Genomic DNA, 20772 nt, shown 5'->3' with positions numbered 1-20772 from the left:
GAAATGGGCACAGTCCCTTCTCCCTTCCCCCACACTCTCACAAACACCTCAGCAGAGCAGTGCCTCTTAGGGCTCCCTTGAAAGGGGAGCCCGAAGCCATCTCCACTCTGACCTATTGCATCGTTGCTCCTTGATGCCGTCTCCTTTTAAATTGTATTTGATGCAGCACCGTGGTGCAATGCCTGTTGTGCATCCAGGACTTGAGAGCTTTCCTCCCAGGCTAGTGGGACGCTGCCTTTGAGTGAGTGTGTGTGTGGGTAACCCTTCACAGCTCGTCTGCTGCTGCTTGCAAGAGTCCTGCAGCTTCCAGACAGGAGTTGGAAAAGGCCTCCAGAGCCCTGGAGAGGGATGTGAGGCTGTCCAGTTATGGTGCAGCTAGCCCATGTGCATACAGATCTCTGCTCAGATGGACAGGACTGAGCATGCAGCTGGTGAGGGCACCCCCTGGAACGCAGGGGAGGTGCTTCGAGGGTTTGCTGATGTCGGGCATCTTCCACTGCGGTACCTCACCGGCTGGAGCAAATGGGGGGGTCTTGCAAAGGAGAGAGCCTTTCAGCACAGCTTAAACAGACCTGTGCTGGAAACCTTGGTGGAAGGCCCACATAGATGGAGCGCTGCCTTTGGGGGAGGGAGGGCATGAAAGCAGGTTTCCCTGTGATAGGATAACATTGGTGGGGAGGGAGGGTCACCGTGTCTGTGTTGTCCTGTTACTACAGGCCTGGCTTGGGGCTCCTCATCAGGGTTCTTGGGAGTCAAAGCAAGGGAAGGGCTTGTGTGCTGGTGTGGCCGCTTGCTTGTATTAACAGCCCAGCACTGGCCTGTAACAGACACATCCTTTCTATCCAGACTGATGTCTCAGAGCTCTAATGCTGGGGCTGCTTGCTGATGGGCAATCCCACCTCCCTTGGAGACAGCAGCTCCTGCCTGCCGGGTCTCATCCCATCCCGGAGCCGTGGCTGTCTGCACTGATAAGCCTGCTCCGGAATGGGAGCTCTTTAGAAGTTGGTATTCGGAAGATTCAGGTGCATTATCTCTGGCTCTGGTGAAACCCCTTCAAAGGAACAGGGAATCATCAACATGTCCAGCAGCTAATGGTATTAGGAACAGCATTGTCACCCCACTGAGTGTGAAATTATACTGCCAGCAAAGGAAGGGCAGAGCAGCCCCTGGTTACATCCGAGCCCAGGAGAGAGGGACCTGTCGCCACACTGGACTGGAATGAAAGTGCCCAGATGCTATATCTCCTTCCCAATCACTCACTCCCAGACCCTCCCTTTTTCCTGTCTTCTTTCCCTCTTCCTCCACTTCCTCCTGCCCACATCCTCCGCTCACAAGCTCTTGCTTCCTGGGGAATTGCCCTCTGCTCCTTGAACACATTGTGGTTGCCTGTGCAGACACGCATGGCTCAACGGATCTGTCATGGGATCTGTCACGGGCCCTCCTGTTCCCTGCTAAAATGGACTCTGCCCCATGCTGGCAAGCGAATTGGAGTCCACGGCCCATGGCTGTTACAGAGCCCAAGCTCCCCAGGTGCCAGAGTATTTCCAATTAAAATACATATCTGATGCATCTCCGCGCCGGGAAAGAGCAGCGGGTTAATGCATTAGCCTTTTAATCCTGGCCGGGCAGTATAAACTCGAAAGCACTAGCTCGAATGAGTTTTGCCAGTCCACTTCCCCAGCTGACATTTGTCCTCAGTGGCAAACCACTGCATCCTTCAGCAGAACGCAGCACGACTGGGAGCCTCTGCTTAGGAGAGGAGCATGGACACAATGCTGGCCGTGGATGCAGAAAGGCAAAGATCGGCAGAGCTGGGGGGGGCGGCGTGAAAGAGGGAGTCGGGGTGCTGCGGGTCAGGATATGACGTTTGATTGGCAGAGCTGTTCTAGGAGAAGGGCCTCTGCCTGGCATTAGCCCAGCCATTTGCCACGCGGGAGAGGCAGTGAGCGTCCAAATCCAGACCATGAGAAGGGGCACTACGATAGAGACTGTATTGCGTGTCTTAGCGAATGGAAGAACGCAACGCTAGGAATGACCGAAACAAAGCCTGAAAAGTGAGCCAATCGGGGCTTGGGTGAGGTGAGCCAACCCTATGGATGTGTGCATGGCCCAGTGAGTTGCCCAGCAGATGGCAAGGGTGGTGGTGAAGCCTTTAATGCAAAGGAGCCCCCCAAGTGTCTACAAGAGGGCAAGGAAAATGTCCTGCATGGGAGTGGTCTATGGGCAGTTTATTCCTAGGGCTGGTGACCTGTGCCAACTCCAAAGCAGGCCAGAACCCCAGGGTTTGGATGGCTTGTGGAACTGATAACAAGACGATGATGTGAAATTCAAAATGGATGCAGGAGCAGAGGCCAGTATTATATTTGAGGAAATATCAGGGAACAAACAACTTGCCCAAACCTGGGTGACTGTAGCCTTTGAAGAGGCCTGCATAAGGCTGGCTTGGTACTGGAATTCAGCATGCTTGTGGTTGCATTATTTCCCGTACTTGCCCGCTTCTCTGCAGGCCTGGCTTGCTGGTGCATTAGATGGAGCAATTCTAATTTCTTTTCATTGCAGCTTCTTCGGTGTGGGTTTAAAGGCAAAGGTCCTTTAAATACGGAGAAATGTTCCCTCGGCGTGTGCCATGGCAGAGCCCCATTTTCTACGCTCAGCCGCTGTTGCTCCCCGATGGAATTTGGAAGGAGGGGATTTTCTGCTGGGGTTAGGTGCTGGTAGCTGCAGCTGTTAGGCTTGGGAAGCCATTGTTACTCCTGGTGAGCCAGTAGAAACTGTACAGAACTTAGCTTTGGGTTTGGGTTTGCTGCACAAGCATGCCTAGCTGGGATCTGAATGTGCTGGTACCTCGTAGGCCTCAGTTCAAATGAACCTAGAACCTCAATGTGAAACATGGGCAAAATCCCTGTGTTCCACCTGGCTTGAAGCTGTGAACCTCTCATCGCTTTGCAAACCCATAAATCAGCCCCGGCTTTATGTGTAACTAGGCCCTGGTTCTCTTGGAAAAGCTTGCACATCTTCGGTTTAGCTGGAAATTCCCTAGGCTGAGCCCGGGAAAGTGCAGTCTCACTCAGGGTTTCCTATGGCTGTAGTATCAATGGCCAGTGTTAGAAGAGTTCATGGTATAGAAGTGTGTAAGGACACCTACAAACATAAGGCAGGATTGTGCTCAGCACTAGGTGAGGGCAAATGGGGAGGGTAGCACAAAGACACTTTCCCTGCCCCTTGCTCCTCTGGTCATGGGATAGGTACAATCTGGTCCTTGTGCTCAAGGGAATGCCAGGACTCCACAAGGTTGGTACTAAACTTAAGAATGGCCACACTCGGTCAGACCAAAGGTCCCTTTATCCCAGTATCCTGTCTTCTGACCGTGGTCAATGCCAGGTGCTTAAGAGGGAATGAACAGAACATGTAAGCATCAAGTGATCCATCGCCTGTTGCTGATCCCCTGGCAGAGGTTAGGGACACCATCCCTGCCCATCCTGGCTAATAGCCATTGATGGACCTATCCTCCAGGAACTTAACGGCGCTCCCAAAATAGGTGGGTAGAAGGTGGGGCCATGATGACATCCCTCCTGCAGAATTGGTTGAGCCCCGACGGGCATGAGCTGTTCCTTTGCAGCAGGCACACTCTCTGGAGTCAGGCACATTGGAAGTGTCTTGCAGCCCTGCTGGGGAATATGGCTGCAGGATGCTCCCAATGCAGGTGTGTGCCTGAGAAGTGCAATGAATGGCCTGAAATGACTGAAAGGGTTTCAGTCTCATGCCCCTTGTCTGCATTGGGAAGCCCTGCTCGCCTGTCTGGCGTGAGGTGACTTGACAGATCTGAGCCTTTCTTTCCAAATGGCCAGTGCTGCCCACTGCCTCAGCCCTGCACGGCTCTGGGTGGGCGGGTGCCCCAGTGGCCAGCAAGGTTTAGGAAGCGCCTCAGCTCTCGATGTCCACACGTCTTTTAACCTTCACCCCCTTGCCCACATTGTAGCCGCTGAGGCGACGCAGGAGACGGTGGAGTCCCTGATGCAGAAGTTCAAGGAGAGTTTCCGCACCAACACGCCCATTGAGATCGGCCAGCTCCAGCCGGCCCTGCGCAGCACGTCGATGGGGAAGCGGAAACGCAGGAGCAGACCCCGAGGTAGGAAACCCCCCTTCGGAGTGATGTCACACTTCCTTCTCCTGTACCATTGAACTGGTCATGAGTACGGAGGCTGTTGCTTCCCAGAGGCCAATGCGCGAGCCTGTGGCAAGCCGGGACTTGCTGCACAGGGCTCTGCTGAGGCTTTCTGCTCACTTGACCACGTAAACTTAGAGGTGTCACAAAGTCCCTCCATAGCTTGATGGAGGAGATGCAGTGCCCTGAGAGGATGTGCATCTGATTGTAACAGGCAGTTGGGGTGGTGGTGCTTGTGAATGGGGTTGGCCCATGTCCCAAATCTGATTCATTCTGGGCCTGATCCTGATTGATGCTGAATGTCACTTCCAACTCAAGGAGCACTTTCAACTCTTGAAGTTGGCAGAAGCTGAGGGCACCTAGCCCCTCTCAGGATTAGGCCTATAATGTTAGTCCTTAAAGTTATGATCCCCATGGACCTAGCTGGGTGGAGGAACAGGAGTTGTAGGTAAATGAAATTCAGATTTTGTGCAAATCTTTTTGCTGTTTGGGGGCAAAATGGATTTCTGATCACCCAAAATTCACATCTTCGGATTTCCTCTGTGTTGCACAATTGCCAATCTTTGACCTAGAGAAATAAAGGGGGAAAAATAGGGACATGCCACATAGCTTCACTGGACTAGATTAGCTGGGGAGATGGCTTCAGACAGACTGGGGGAAAGTTTTTGATTGTTTTATTTTAGAATAATGGTGTGAGAATTATCATGTACAATGTAGCATGTTTATATGGATTTCAAAGCATAATACAACATGGCCTGACAGTATGGTTTGGTTTGTGGCACTGTTTGTCATGCCCCCCACACCCCTGCACAAAATGTTCTAGATTTTGACTGGTTGTGATCCTACTCTTAGAACTTGTCAGTAAGGGGTAGGGTTATACTCAACAGCAGGGGGAGATGTTGCTCTTCATTGTGGGTATTGTGTAGCACTGATGTAGGTTCCTGGTTACTCTGCAGTGTGAGACTTGTACATTACCACACATACGTTGGTGCCCAGCTGCTAATAACCCAGTGGCAGAACATTAATGCCCAGAGAAGTCACATGGCCCTTCGTGCATTAACTTCTGGCTGTTTACTAACTTGGAATGAAATGTCAAAATCTCAAATTTTTGCAAACCAAAAATCCGAATAAAACTTTGGCTCTGGTCCACTGAAATGTTTTGTTTCAATAAGTTTGAAACACTTTGTTTCAACTTCAACCATTTAAATGTTTTTGTTTTTAAATATATATAATTTGCTACAATTTCCAAACCAAACATCATTTTGAACCAGAAAACTGTCAGTTTTCATTTAGAAAATATAAAAACAAACATTAGGACAGTTTTGAAAGTTCAGGTTTTTTTCATGTAAGAAATCCTTCAAAATGGACCCTGGCCTGCAGAAAAAATTTGGTTTAGATGGATCAGCATTTTCCTACCAAAAAAACCCCCAACAAGTTGTCCAAAGTTTTCAGCCCACTCTGTTCTTAACCTCATGGCTCCAGATCCCAGAAACCCGCTCCAATTCACATGGTGCTTCAAAGGATTCCTGGCTCCTACCGGTACTGCAATTACCGCATGTGATTGCAGCTTGTGCAGACGTACCTGAGCTAGCTGTAATCTAGCTACTTTGGGTATTGGAGCAATACGCTCTTCAGAGCAGGCTGCCCCCCAAGTAATTACCCAGAGTTCTAGGTTGGCTTGTACAGGCCATGCTGAAACACGTGCTGCCCTGGCTTCCCTACTTCAGTACCCGTGCTAGTTAGAGTTTGGTTGGCTGTGTCAGCCCCATGATTGCAGTATAGACATACCCTTGGAGAAGTAACACGCTCACTCTGTGTCCCAGTGGGTTCTGGGAGCAGAGGAGATCAGAGCTTCTGGGAGCGAGGCACCTCTTTCCTGCTAGAAGGGTGGGGTCAGTCTGTGGGAAAGTTTGCCCTGCAGGGGCCGTCGGTGGGCTAGCAGGGTGTGAGGTACAGCTGGCCCCCTTCCGGGGTCAGACCCTGCTCTGCAGTGAGGAGGGGGTCTGGGTGTGCAGTAGGAACGTGGTGAGTCGATGCCAATCCGTCCTTCAGCTTATCAAGGAGAGGTTCTGTTAGTGCAGCAATAAAAACCATTGTGCTGTCTGTCTAGTGAGAACTTTTCCTGGTGAGAACTCCAGTGGGGGCTGACTCCGTTCGCCTCAGGCCATTCTCTGCACCGGTCCCGGCGGGCCAGACCTGCTGCGACTCTGGAACTGTCAGGGATGTTGTTTGCTGTCTGGCTTCCCCTTCAGGCTCTGCAGGGTGCAATGGGCAGCATGGTCTCATTTGCAGCTGGCATTCTGGCACCATGCAGAGAACACATGGTGTCCTTGCGCTTCATTAACCCACTTGCCTCGCCATGGGGGCCTTCAGCCTTTCTGGAGAAGGTGACTCTGCAGCGAAGAGATCCTGGGCCTGTCTTTCCTACTGGCCATTAAGACCTCAGTGCTCCGAACTTCCTCCTCTAGCCTTCCCTCCCACACCTCTCTAGTGTCTCTGCTTCCTGCCCAGCCATACATCAACCCTGCACAGTACAGCACTCCTGCCACACCGTGCCCGCCGCTCTGTAATTCCGCTACAGAGGAGGAGAGACCGGCTGGGCTGTAATGAATGTAAAGGGGGTTCTTTACTTACGCTGCTGGACATGGAAAAATCCCTGTGGCTCTCCAGCTCCCATACTGCCTAACTCAGCTTGTGCTGCTTAGTGTAACACTCTCAAAGTATTTATGTCCCCCTCCAGTGGCTAGTTTGCACAGAGGATAATAGCCTGCCCGTGCTGCCAGCTAAAGGACTTCGTCTGTTAACTCACATAGTTGAAATGTGTGGCTTGGTTCTGAAGTTCCAGGGTTTGAACCATGCTGGTGGATGGCAGGGAGAGGGGGGGTCATTTTATGACTTTGACGCAGAGAACCTTCCTTCGATTTAAGTGGCTATGGTATGCTTTTCATGTGGGTGCCTAGAGCAGTGTGGGTCGGCTGCATGGCTGTTTCTGCAGCAATGTTGGGAAGCCTGGGGAAAAACGCTTTCCTCTCTGTTTACTGTGGGTTTTGTTTTTCATTTATTTATGAGCCTGAAATGTGATCTTTTATTCTGGGTACATTTTCCTGTGGTAGATGACTGGAGAGGGCTTTTTTATTATTATTATTGTTATTATTATTATAGCTCTGGCCATAAATTATTCACTTAGTGTGAAGAAAATATTCTGACTCTTTAACTGGTTTAGATTATTTGGTTTAGTCTGCTGTGGTTACTCAAATATGCATCTCTGTATTTCAGAGAAAGGTGAAGGTGGATGACTTTGGGGTCAGACAGGCTGCCCTGTGAGATTCCTCCCCTCCACCAAACATTACCTTTTCTCTCCTTTAAAGCCCGTGGTTGGGAGACATTTTCTAGTCACCCCAGCAGCTGAGCAAAGCTAGCAATGCTCTCCACCAGTGCTGGTCTTTGGGTGGCCAGAGGTGTTCCTCAACCAACCTAAAGTGTTGCTCAGAACCCTAGGATGGAGAAACTTTCCCAGCACCCATTAGCCCAGGAGCGAGGTCCCTGAATCCAGATCTCCTGGATAAACTGCCACTTTCTAATGGCTCTCCACTGCCCTATGACCATCTGACCACCTGGGACTCGTGAAGAGATGTCAGCAACCTAACACTGTTTGCCTTTAGGAAAATGTTCCTTGTATTCAGCCGAATGCTTCCTTTTCTTAATCTCCCCACGTTACTCCTAGTGAAAACCCCGGCAGCCCTCCCTAACTAGTAACCTCCCACGCAGATGGTCTGGTAGTTGGCCGTTCTTGCGACTTGACGGCTGTTGGGGCTGCTAGAGCAACATGGGAGAAATGCCCAGCAGGCATTGGCTTGAGATCTCCCAGACTCTTCCATTCGCGCTCCCCTCAAAGGGAACAAATAATCCTCTGCTGGACTGTTCGGTTCCCTCATCCACCCCTCTTTCCCAGACATGTGCCTTCTGAATGCTCGCATTGGCTTGAGATCTCCCAGACTCTTCCATTCGCGCTCCCCTCAAAGGGAACAAATAATCCTCTGCTGGACTGTTCGGTTCCCTCATCCACCCCTCTTTCCCAGACATGTGCCTTCTGAATGCTCGTGCTGGGGCACGATGGACACTGGAGAGTGGGACGTGCTTGTGATCTTGGCCTTGGCAGGGGTTTTCAAACTGAACCCTTCCTCTTTGCTTTTCCAGTTCAGGACCCACTCATGCTACCTCCCGTAGTAACATCTCCTCACACTCCCACCAGGAAACCTTCACAATCCTCTACGGAGAGAGACCTGACCCATGCGGAATCAAAGCCCTACTCCTATAAAAATTGCCATGGCCACGTGTGGTCAGAACCTTGGTTTTGTGTCTCCAGTAATTGATGGCTCCGTCGGTGTCACAGCGCCCTTACCCCCAAACTCAATCTTCTCTAGAGGAGTCTGGTGTAGGGCTTTTCTCTCATTAGTCCTGCTGCCTCTGGCTTAAGCCAGCCTGTGAAAAGCAGGCTGATTTGAAACTGGAGCTCGCAGTTGCTTTGTCGATAAATCATCCCTGATGTGCTTTTCGTAGTATTTTGCTTTCCTGAAAGTGTCTGTCTCCTTCAGGGCGTTTGGGTGCACATCTGAAATATATTGAGTTTCTTATTTCAGCAGCAGGCAGTGCCTGGCCCAGCAGTGCAAAACAGGTCCTCACAAGCCCATATCTTGGAGGGGAGTCTGGTCTCAGGTGGTGTCAGGTGACGGGGGAAAGATGGGGAGGAAAGGTGAACCAGTCCTCTGGATGTCTTCCTGAGCTTGAGTTTAATTTTTCCTGGTGACACTGAGATGGTTGCAGCAGGCTAGAGGCATAAACCTCTCTGCTGTTAAAAAGGGGACCTTTCTAGGCCAGCAGAACCCAGGAATATGCCTGGTACTTGTGCCTCTGAGCATGTCAGCACGGGTTGTTCAGAAAACCATGTTGGTCCTCAGACTCTCCCTTGCTCTCCACTCCTTGAGGGGCTGGCTCAGTTCACTGTGGATAGGTGGGATTTGTTCTCTGTGTGTGCCCTCCACATCTGTCTCCCTGTGTCTCATTCGTTAGGGTGGAAGATTCTTGGGGACCAAGCTGAGCCATTCCATAGGGAGAGCTCTCCTCGGCAGGAAGGATAAAATCCACTCGGAAATGGGGTCCGCAGAACATAACAGCTAAAAGAGGAGAAAGGTGCATGGAAAATATGGTCAGAGATGAGATTAGGGGCTGGGAGTAGGGGCTACTGAGTTCTATTACGATGGTCACTGATGCTCTGTGACCTTGGACAACTCACTCGGTTGTCCCATCCATAAAGGCAGAATGATGCTTCTCTCAGAAGGGTGCTTTGGGGCTTAATTCATGGGTTTTAAGGAGGTGCTTTGCGATCTTTGGGTGGGAAGCAGTGTTCTTCTGAGACTCTCCTTTCATGGGAAGGGCTTTGTATAGAATGTCTCCTAGTGCCTTCTTGTCTGACTCCAATGGGTAACTCTCTTGGATGCTTTCTTTTCTCCTCCAGGGAGGAGCAAATGCAGACCTTATCACCTGTGCTCTCACCTTCTTCTGTGACTTCATTTCCTCCAGGTCATCTCCATGCTGCATAGTCACGCTAAGCCCTCCCTCTCATCACGGCACATACTCTCGGGTTCAATAGTGATGCTAGTAGGTTCAGTAGCATGCTGCCTTAGTTATTCAGAATGTAATCCCCCTCTCCCTGGCCCCCATCCCCCCTGTGATTTTCAAAAGTGATGAGTGATCTTGAGCCCAGCTTGAGACGCCTTTAAGAGGCCTGATTTTCAGTAAAGAGCTTAGCACCCACCCATGGAAAATCAAACCCCTTTATGGCACCTCAAATTGAACTCCCGAAAACTTCATGCACCTAGTTGTTTGTGGAAACCTTGGCCAGGAGCTCTGTGATGCTGCTGCAACCAGGCATGTCTTTTTCTATTCATTTCTCAGCTCCTCTCCCATTTTGGAAGTTTTTTGTTTTTATGGCTTGCGTTTAATTGCTCCTCTGGTGCGTTAGCGATCGGAACACTATTGAACATTAAGGTTAAATGATGATATCACCACTCACTATGTTTGCATTTTGCATGCATTTGCCAACACAAACCCTTCGCCTCATTAATCCTTTGCAATCCAATTTTTTTTTTCTTCCCCTAAATGAAATTGTCCGTTTGGGATGCATTTATTTCCTTTTAACAGCCGCATGACAATTTCGCTGATGGAGTTTGCATCCAACTTTGTTACTGGGTAGTGTCAACTTGGCCTGACGGATGTGTGTGTGTAATTATTTTCTCGCAGTTTGATTTAATTAATGCTTAACCTCATCAGAGTCCTACAGCTGGAGTTCTCTCTCTGCAGGAACTGCTAGTGGCAGAAGGACTGCCTTTTTCCCTGAGAACCTCTGAGCACCTGGCTGTAAAAAATTCAGCAACAAACCACCACCATCCCACTCAAGAAAAAACAAATGGCAAATAAACCTCCCTGGCTTTGCTTCCCCACACTAACTGCGTTTAAATGGTTGCCATTGTATCTGATTTTTCGCTAAGTGTTTCTAACAGCTATGGGGAAGGTCATATGTCTCTGAGAACATTTGACTTAAAAAAAAAAAAAAAAAAGTCTTTTCCTGTATAGTATAATCTAACTTTATTTTGAACAATACCACTTTCCTACAAACTCTCTTCTGAAACACTTCTATCAAGTGTCACACATTTAGAGTTAATAAGTAGGAGAGAGAGGAAGATAGAGGTGTGGGCACAGAAGGAGGCGGGATAGGGGAAGGACCCCTTGGCTGAGGTTTGTGGGTGGGGAGCTGGCTAGACAGACAGGTTACAGGGAGGCTGTTCTAAGTAGTGTATTTGCAGGAGAGAAGGCTCTTGTGCATCGGGCGTGTGGCCTAATGAACAGGGCAATGTGCTAGGAGATAGGAGACCTATATGCTATGACCAGCTCTGTTACTGTCCCGCTGTGTGACCTTGGGCAAATCATTTAACTTTCTGTTGCACAGTTTCCCCATCTATAAAACAGAGGTAATGCTCTTAACCTTCTTTTGTAAAGTGCTTTGAGCGCTGTGGACTGAAGAGGTTGTGTAAAAGCTAAATATTTGTACTGTTGGTTGGGAGAAAGAACAAAGGGGAGTTGAGTAAAGCTTGGGTCTTGAGGGGTCATCTGAGGCAAATCCATGGCAGGTTATAACTAGAGCTGGGCATAGTTCGTGGTGGTGGTTTTTTGTGGTTATTTTTTCCAGAGAACAATGCAGACTTCGGTCAATCAGAACATTTTGTGAATTTTCCAAATTGTGTTAAGGGGGTGCCAAATAAAACTCCAAATTTATGTGGGGGGAGAAATTGAAACATTTCATTTCAGCATTTTTGAAATGTTTCTAATTTTTTTTATTCAAAAGCGCTTTTCATTTTGAAATTTCCTTCAGGTGTGTTTAAAAATGTAAAAAAACCGCAAAACACACAACAGGCTCAAAATCAAATGTTTCATTCAACATACAGATTCCTCCTGCCCAACTTTTTGGTTCATCAGTTATTTTTTAAAAAATTGTTTGGGGTAAAACTGAAACAATTTTTGTCCACTATCTCCCCCCCCCCCCCCCCCCAACTGCAAGCAAACTGAAAAAATCAGTTATTTGCACAACTCTAGTTACAGCCACAGAGATGAGTCTCACTGCTGAGATGAATGAGGAGCTGACAAAGGTGTCTGAGGCTTGGAATGTGGGGGGAGTTAATCAGGTTACATTCCTAGGTCACATTTTTCAATGACAGTGGTTGGTAAGTAGGATGGACCCCTGTGACTATTGTTTAAATATCAATACAAAAATATAATGTTTACATCTAGGTGTAAAGCTCCAATGTGTTTGATTATTAGTCTATAGTGTCTATTTGAAGGGCATCTGTTAATCAATATCCTAATTGGATCAGCCTCTGGCTGGGTTCGCCTAGCTCCACCTTTTTAGGCTGCCTGTGTAGGTGGTCGCGCTATCAATGGTCCAGTGCGATCATTCCCCTTCTCTTGCTTTTCCAGGCAGCTCCATTTTTACTTTACATTTGTATGGCACCTTTCAACACCTTTGCCGACTATGGACTGTGTTCCCAGGAAGTGCTGGGTACCCATGACGCCCTTTTAGATTCACCTTCTACTGAAATGCAGCCTGCTCTGGGGTGGAACACAGAAGCTGCAGTTAACAGAACACACCCATCTCCTCTACAGTGGTTTAAAACAGGAAATGCAGAATGCCATATTCACCTGGAAACACAGCGGGTGATTTGAGGATACAGATTGTACTTGGAGTGCAGCTGAAATGTGGAACTCAATGCCCCCTGCAGGGAAGGAGCGTGACGTAGGGGTTAGAGCACAGGACTGGGAGACAGGAAAATATGCCTTTTGGATTGGGTGACAATATTCAAATAGGGGTGTATGGCGCCCTCTATTGGGACAGATGGTTAAAAACAGCAGAACGGGTCAGAAGGTTTTTTAAGGCATGAGAACTGACAATCTAACAAAAAACAAATCAAAGTGAAAGCTGCTTAAGGCAGCTGAGGGATTCCAGCCTCTGAACATAAAGCTGTTGGTGGATAAAAGCCAGCACTGAAATATGGTGGTTATCTAAACTGCCAAAGGTAAATAAAGAGGTTCAATGAGCATCTTTCCTTTTTAAAATAAATAAGTGATTAATAGATCCTGCTGCCCAGCAGATAATTTACTGTTGATCAGGGTTGTCTTAATGCATCTAGAGGTCTCTACTGCACCATAATTTACCAGAAGTTACTGGTGCACCGGCTAGGAGGGGAAATTGGAAACCCAGAAGGAAATGAAAGGAGCATTGCAGCTTTCTCAAGCCTGCTTCCCTCGAGTACCTGCTTCTCCAGGTAATTAACCCCCCTTGGCTTCCCATCCCCACCAAAGCAGGACTGGACGTACTGCAGGGTGCAATGCGTTGGGGAAGCCTCATCAGTCTGTTTGTGTGGAGTCAGGGGTTGGAATTTCTAAATCAGCCTGGTTTTGGAGGGCAGGTTCCTGAATCCTGCTTCCAAATGTCCCATATGAGCTAGACGGTGGGGAGGGGGGGCCACGCCTGGCCCTGGCTGCTTGTCCCCTGGCACAACCTCTGTCAGACAGGAGACAGTTCCTGCTCTGAGGACTGACCCCTTTGGAAGGCACCCTAAATATATGCCAAAGCAGCCTGCTGTTGGCCAAGGTTAAAAAAGAAGTTAAACTGCAGCGTTCTGTTCAACCATTCCAGCCCTGTAACACGGCACCAGGCTCTTCCTGCCAGGTTGTTTGGTAGAAGGACTTGGAGGTAGTTGGGCTCTTATCACTGCATGGCTTTGCTTCGGTTCACTTGGTTTGGTGCTAAAGCTTAGAAACTACCTGAGCCTAAACAACAAGGAGCCCTGAACCTAGTTCATTCACTGGAGACAGGCAGGGGAGATGGTCTAGCTAAGGTACTTCGATGACACCAGGTGTCATATATACCCTCGTATCTGAGAACTTTACAATCTTTACTGTATTTATCCTCACAATGAGCACTGAGAAAATAATTGTTTTTTCCTTCGTTTGTCCAACAAACTGGAAAAAAAAACAAACAACCGCTTTGTTTTGAACAGAAACTGATTTTTTTCCCCTCATGGAAAAGAACCCCCACCCCACAAAAAAATCCCACAAAATTCTTGTGTGTCAAAACCAGGTGTTCCATGTATTGATTCAAATGGACATTTGTGAATAGTTTGCATTTTTCAGCAAATTCATTGCAGGGGGAAGTGCCCACTCCTCCTCTCAACACCCCATGAGGTGGGGCTATTAACCTTATTTTACAGGCAGGGAACTTAAGTCTACAACAATTAAGTGACTTGCCCAAGGTCACCCAGGAAGTCTGTAGCAGAGCAGGGGATTGAACTCAGGTCTTTCAAGTCCCAGGCTAGCACCCTAACCACTGGGGAGTAACTTCCTGTCACTATGGTGGGGAGGGGCCATGGAAATACCATGAGAGATGTTCCTTGGGTGGGATGGGCAGGAGAGATGAAAATTAAAATGTAGTGCCCTGGGCTTAAGGATGTGTGTGCAGAGGGAGTGGAGCAGTGAAGAGATGGCTTGAAAGGGTCCTTGAGCATGGCCCGTGTGTAGGGCCCTCATCACGTGGCATGCCCAGGATGGCTCTGGTCTCATAGGGAGGGCATGTCATTCGCCCAGCCTGGAAGGGAACTTGCAGGGGGGTTGAGTTGTGTATCTTGGTGCTGAGTGAACAGGCCAGCGAGCTACTGAGTTTCCTTTCCCCTGAACCAGCCCCACTGGCCAGCTTTTCAGGAGCCCCTTGCGGGCTGTGCCTTTGATTCCATTGCTTCCTCCTCAGAGTCTTGTTCTGCTCTCTGTTGCAGGTGCCTTTTGAAGCCACCTTCTTTGAAAGTGGAGTGATGCAGAGGCAGCCAGTGGGTGCCTCTGCTCTGCCAGCCATAATGATTGCTGTCCAAGCTGGGTCAGGAGGAGAATAGCTTTCATCTCCCTCTCCCCTACCCCTCCCTTTCTCCTGGCGATCCTGTATCAAAGACTAGCTGGAGAAACTCTGCCCAGCACTGTTAAGCGCTCTCCAGAAGATGAACGATCCCTGGGAGGCTTACCTTTAAAATCTCAAAGTTTCATGCTTTTTGTGTTTGGGGCAATGCGGGGATAAAACTCACCATTTTGTTCTGGCAGCTAGAAAAGCTGATGAAGGAGGAGCAGCTGGGGGAGGGCGGATTGCCAGAAAGAGATGGACTGAGTGTGGTCTGAAGTCTGGAGTGTGGAGGACAGGACCGTGTAAGGATGCGATGCTAAAATTATTACCAGGCATTGCAGGTGCAACGCCTACAATTAAATTTGCCCAGCACTTCCCCGTTTTCAGCTGTGTAGAACTTTGTTGAGATTTAACCGGTCGAGCTGAAATGTTCCATGCTGGGTGTCTTCCTCAGGCTGAATTTCTCTGGAAACTTTCGGCTGAAATGGCTCTGCCATTTCCAAGAGTGAGGCGAGGGAAAAATGCATTTGTTTTGCCCAGGGTTAAAAAAATTCATACTGCCGTTTGACTGGGACATTCTAGTGCCCCCTTGCTTTGCAGCGGGGACTTGATGTTTGGCAAGGGGATGTCCTGGTGCTGTTTCCATGGGGGAAACAAAAACACCCAAATTTAGCCAAGGTCTAAACCTTTGAAAAATCCCAGTTCGCACTTGCTCAGCAGAGACTTGTTAGAGCTTGGCAGCCAAATTCTCTGAAGACAGCGTCTGCAAAGAGCACGCTCCCTCCTCTCACACAGCTCCTGTGTGCCAGCCAGACTATGCTTGTGCCATGCCCACAGAGTGACTGAGTGTGAGCTATCCTCCTGGGGCTGAGCGGGACTGTCCCAGCAGTTGCTGCTGTGGCACTGGGCACGGGAACAAAGAGCAGGGAGATTCTCTCCTGTGCTTTCAATGTTCCCTCTGCCGGCACCCAGGAAACATGGAGGAAGCAGTCTGCCTCAAATGCAGAGGGGACAAGAGCCAGACTGGAGGGAATAGACTGGGACAAGGAGCCTGGGGGTGAACTGGAACTGGGAGTTGCTGCAGGTGGGCAGGAAGAGATTGGGACTGGCTGGGGTAAGGAGATTAGGAGCCCACGAGGGGGAGGAATGGGTGCAGGGGGAGGGGAGCCTGAGATTGGACAAGGAGCCTGAGTGAGACTAGCTAGGTGAGGAGCCTGGGACGAAAAGCCAGGAGGGAGACAAAGGGCTGGGACAGGCTGGAGGGGATGGGTCAGTTGGGGTCAGGCTTGGCGGCCATTGGATGGAGGATTCTGTGACAACTGGAGCACAGAATGTGGATTGGAACCCACAATCCCTGCGTCTCGCCATTCTTTATCTGTTGGCAAATATCTGAAACCCACTGGCACAGTGTGTCTCATCCCCTTCTAGTGCTGGTCCTCATAGAGGATGACAACCTTCTACTGCTAGCAGTTCATTAGCCCAAATGGTGGGTCTAAACCTACCAACCCATCTGAGGGCCCATGTGGATGTCAGTGTGTTGCCACATGATGCAGTTAGGTTCCTCCTCCAGTTTGCTTTTTTTTAAACCTAGCAAATTACACATGCAAACTATGTTAAAAAGAATGGTAAGGTTGCAAAGTCAAACGCTCAGAAGTGAGGATATGCCAGTACTGTGGTTGCCCATGAAGCTCTAATTCAGCCCCCTTGTGCATCTGCATATTATATTATACAGTCTTTGATTACATGACATGTTGTTTTTTCCTCAAGACCCCTCCCTCATTCACCATCTACATTAATATCTCATTCAAAAACAGCAAGAAACCCTGCCCTGCTTGTCCCTGAGCTGAGATCAGTTTCAGTGAATTGATGAGCTTGTAAAACTGCAAACAGGATTAGAGATAAAAGCACCTTTATTGAGACTTCTGGCTCCTGAGGAGGATTTCAGCAGGGCTGCTTCCAGGTTTCCATGCAACTGGGGGACTTCTGCAACCCTGCAATCCGTGCTGTCTTACTGGTTTAATAATTAACGGGACCCAAGTTGTAAAATTGAGTGTAGCTCCTATGTAAGTGGGGGGATTCCCCTGGAAGTACCCCAGGGTGAGGCATCTGCTTCTGCCGGGGCTGGATTAGGTCCTCACACTTTAAATAAAGATGATCAATGGATTGTGCCTTGAACTCAGTGGGTGTCTGCAAAGTCTGTTAACACCTGGGTTGCAGGGAGATCTAATCCAAGGCAAAGTCAGTTTGTTCGTTCTTTTTCTCTCCCTCTTTCTCCATCCCTGGCCACTGCAGCTGATGTGGCTCACAGTAATTTAATATTGGTCTGGGTAGCACCTGGCCAAGAAAGCTCCTGAGGGGGGAGGACAGCTGGTGCTAGAGTATTGCGAGGAGCCTTTGTTGTGAAGAAGGTGGTGGAGTGTGCGTTGGGGGTGGCTTGCTGCTCTGTGCTCTTCCCCCCAGGAGGCAGGCTTTAAAAAACAAACAGCCCAACCAGAATGCATCTCCCCCCGCCCCCCAGGCATTTTTAAAATTAAAGCACAGTCTGGACTCTTCTTTCCAAACTGGGGGTACATGAGGGCCGCCAAGGGGAGCTTGCAATGTAGTGAAGAGACAGGTGGGACATGCGGCCACACCATTAGCTAAGTCCCAATAGGTGCTTTGTGAGGCACAAGGGAACATGTGGTCCCTGCCCTGAGCAATGTTCCCTCTAATTTTTCCCATGCATGTGCAGAATGAATTTTGTTATGTGCACCAATATAGAGTTGATGTGGGGTGGGGCCAAAGGGTTCAAAGGGTGTGTGCGTGGGGGGCTTAGGGCTGGGGCAGAGGGGTGGGGTGCAAGGAGGTGAGGGCTCGGGCTGGGGGTGTGGACTCTAGGCTGAGGATGAGGGGTGCAGGGCTCAGGGCTGGGGTGCAAGGAGGTGAGGGCTCGGGCTGGGGGTGTGGGCTCCGGGCTGGGGATGAGGGGTTCAGGGTGCAAGAGCGGGCAGAGGGTTGGGCAGGAGGAGGGTGAGGGCTCCAGCTGCGGATGCGGGCTCTGGGCTGGGGCTGGGGATGCGGGGTTTGGCGTGCAGGCTGTCCCGGGCCAGGGTGGGGAGAGCGGATTCCCCCAGCCCTCTCTCGCTGCAGCTGCAGCTGGGCTGGCGGGGAGAGGCGCTTCTCCCTGGCTGCGGGAGCTCCGGAGCTGGGGGAGAGCGTCTTTCCCCGCCTCTCCCTGGCCATAGCAGGTCTGGGGGCCAGAGCTGCAGGAGAAGCTGGTACCTTCATGCCTCCCCACCACATCCCCGAGCGCCTGCATTGCCCTTGATAGGCTGCTGCACGGCCGCGAAGCGTAGAGGGAACTTAGGCCCCGAGGCGCGCGCAGCCTAAATGGAGAAGCAGCACTGACATCCTGCAGGATCCAGGGGACAGCTCTGCCGCAAGGCAGCTTTAGGCTGGGACTTCCAAAGAAGCTGAAGGGAATTAGTGGTCAACTCCTGTCAAAGTTCAACGGGTTTTGGGTGCCTAACTCCCTTAGGCTCTTTTAAAAACCTCAGCCTGAATTCTTGGGGGGGTGTGTGTGTGAATTTTTGAGGCTGTGGGATGACGTGGATTTGTGGCAGTTACGGGCTTCACAGGAGAATCAGGATGGAAGGAAGGGCCTAGAAGAAAAGATGAGGGTGGGGAGACCTTCTGGGGTGCAGAGAGAGGGAGTTCCAGTTGTAGCGGGTGGCATGGAAGTGGGAGTGTGAGGCTTTGATGGGCTGCAAGGTGAGGAAAGAGATGGTGGAGCTCTGTGCCGAGATGAACGGGGGAGGCTGAGCTCTGAGGGAATTCTGGGTACCTGATGTCTGCTAACCATGGCTGCACTCACATCACGAATGGGAATTTTCTTGTGACGCATTGTGTTTGGAGCCATGAGCCAAGATGACCCCATTCCCAGTAACTCCCTGCATCATCACATGTGTGCTGCTGAGCGCCGGCTGAACCTTATCAATGGAGAATTTTGCATATCGGATGCTTTTTTCCAAGTGATTTACTCTGCTTTGTAATTGGTTGCAGTGATTATAATCTCGTTTCTATTACTCTGCAGTCCCTGTCTGTCTGTCCCCTCCCCGTTTAAGAGAAATAAAGGAATCGCTGACGAGGGGCGACTGTCTTGTCTTTAATCAGGTGCTCCCTATTCTCACTCTGTGAGCTGCTTGTGCTCAGATAAATCCAGCTCATATGCAAGGATCTGTCTCATCTGCCTAGGGCAGCCCACTGTTCCTGTCAAAAAGAAATGATGATGCGGCGGGGAGGGGGGAAGAAGAGAGGCTGGCAAGATTGGGGGTATGCAAGAAAAACAAGGACAATATAGTATGCAGTGTTGGTGTAGCCGTGTTAGTCAACCCAGGGAAGAGATCCCAAATCTTGAGCTACTCAGAGCAAGACTTTGGGGCCAATTTAAAAACAAAACAAAACAAAACCCAAACCTCTCCCCAGGTGGCTTGGAGTGTGATGTCAGGTTTATGTGAAGTCTCAGCTGTGCTAAGATTTTGCTTTCCTACAGATAATGTCAACTGACTTCACCCAGACTTGTATCTGGGAGTGTGTTGTGATGGGAAACCTGGAACCGCTGAGTTACCGGGAAGGTAAATTTCCACTCCATCCTTGAAGTTTTAGGCAGATCAGAAAGGAATTGCAGAGACATCTCTCTCTCTTGCCTAGCTGTTGCCAGCTGGCTAACATTTGCCCTTTCTGGGTGGGTTGGGGGAGGCATTTCTTTTCCAGCCCAGGGACCCTGATGTGGGTCTCCCAAGTCCCATATTTATACATCCTGCACAGTTTTAGGTAATCAGCAAATGCTGTCACCGGCTCGCCGAAGACACTCAGCCTGAGTAATTTTACATGTCGGCACCATCCATCACAGAGATGCAACCCACAAACATGTGAAAAGCTGCTGAAGGGGGCGGAGATGGCTTCTGGCTTTGAACCTTGCTGGTCAGTCCATTTCCCAGCGAAGAGCGTGGAGAGCATGTTAACCCCTTTTGGGATGTGGCTGCAAAAGGAACACGACTGGGCTTGTATTCCTTTCCTGAAAGCCCTAAAACCTTGGATTGCTTGGGCTTTGCTATGGCATTTACTCCTGAAAATATCTTGCCAACACAGAGAATGGCTCAAGCAGTAGAGGTGGGAGACCTTGTCTACACTACAGGTTACTTCGGTATAACTTAAGTTGCTCAGGGGCATGAATAATCCACAACCCCTGAGCGCCGTAAGTTATACCGACCTAAACTTTGGTGTAGACAGCGCTACGTTGGTGAGAGAGCTTCTCCCGCCAATGTAGCTGCTGCCTCTGGTGGAGGCAAGAGTTATTAAATTGACGAGAGAGCTCTCTCCCGTCGGCATAGAGCATCCCCCCCACAAGCACTGCAGTGGCTCAGCTGCACGGCCATAAGTGCTGTGGTGGAGGAGATGTACCCATAGAGACTGTTGGTCAGATAACTAGGGTTTACGTGTGCTTCCATTCCCATCTGCATGGGTTCTCGCTGCCCTGAGTTTTGAATCTCGCTCTGAATCGAAGCTGTAGAGTCTCACCTGGTTTTGAGCTCCACAAGGAGCAGGAAAGCTGGCAGAACCCTCGCTCAGACCCACGCGTTGGCCCAGGCACTCCCTGTGAGCCTGGGCAAACACTCTGATGTCCCTGGGCTAAGTTTCAAGCTTGGGATGGGACCTGTAACCTCATGAGCTCCACAGGCGTTCAGGTTTCCTTGCAGACTTTTCGCACATGGCTCTCTCAAGCAGCCTTCATCTCAAAGTGCCCTGCTCTTTCCCCAGGGTAAATGCTGGCCCTTCTCAACTAGCCTGATAGTTTGCAGTGGCATTCCCTGGCGGCATGCCCTGGTAGTCTGGTATTGATCCGCTGTGTGGAAATCAGATGCTAGGTGCTAACAGTGATTAGGATGTGGCAGGAAGGTGATACGGCTCACCCGCTTTGACGATCTACGTTCTTGGTCACAGGGTATTGTTTAAAGTCCTCTGCCTTGTTGCTATGAGCGCAGGTGGCAGGAAGCCTCGGAGCAGTTTATATAGCCATTGCCACATGCTGATAATCCTTAAACGTTGCGTTAATGCGTTCCAATCATTT

The 20772-nt window shown here is 49.8% G+C and overlaps 1 protein-coding gene across 2 annotated transcripts in view; it reads left to right on the top strand.

Moving 5' to 3' along the window:
- Positions 1-20772, top strand: part of ASTN2 (astrotactin 2) — a 602974-nt gene that overhangs the window by 173021 nt on the left and 409181 nt on the right. For both annotated transcript variants that reach the window (XM_073314892.1, XM_073314893.1), the window contains exon 4: positions 3980-4129. In XM_073314892.1, coding sequence (XP_073170993.1) covers positions 3980-4129 — 150 coding nt within the window. The remainder of the gene's footprint in view (positions 1-3979; positions 4130-20772) is intronic.

The sequence above is a fragment of the Lepidochelys kempii genome, chromosome 16 (assembly GCF_965140265.1).
Source record: "Lepidochelys kempii isolate rLepKem1 chromosome 16, rLepKem1.hap2, whole genome shotgun sequence".
In the NCBI taxonomy this organism is placed as follows: Eukaryota; Metazoa; Chordata; order Testudines; family Cheloniidae; genus Lepidochelys; species Lepidochelys kempii.
Note: the sequence above shows the minus strand (reverse complement) of the source record. Positions and strands in the feature narration are given on the sequence as shown.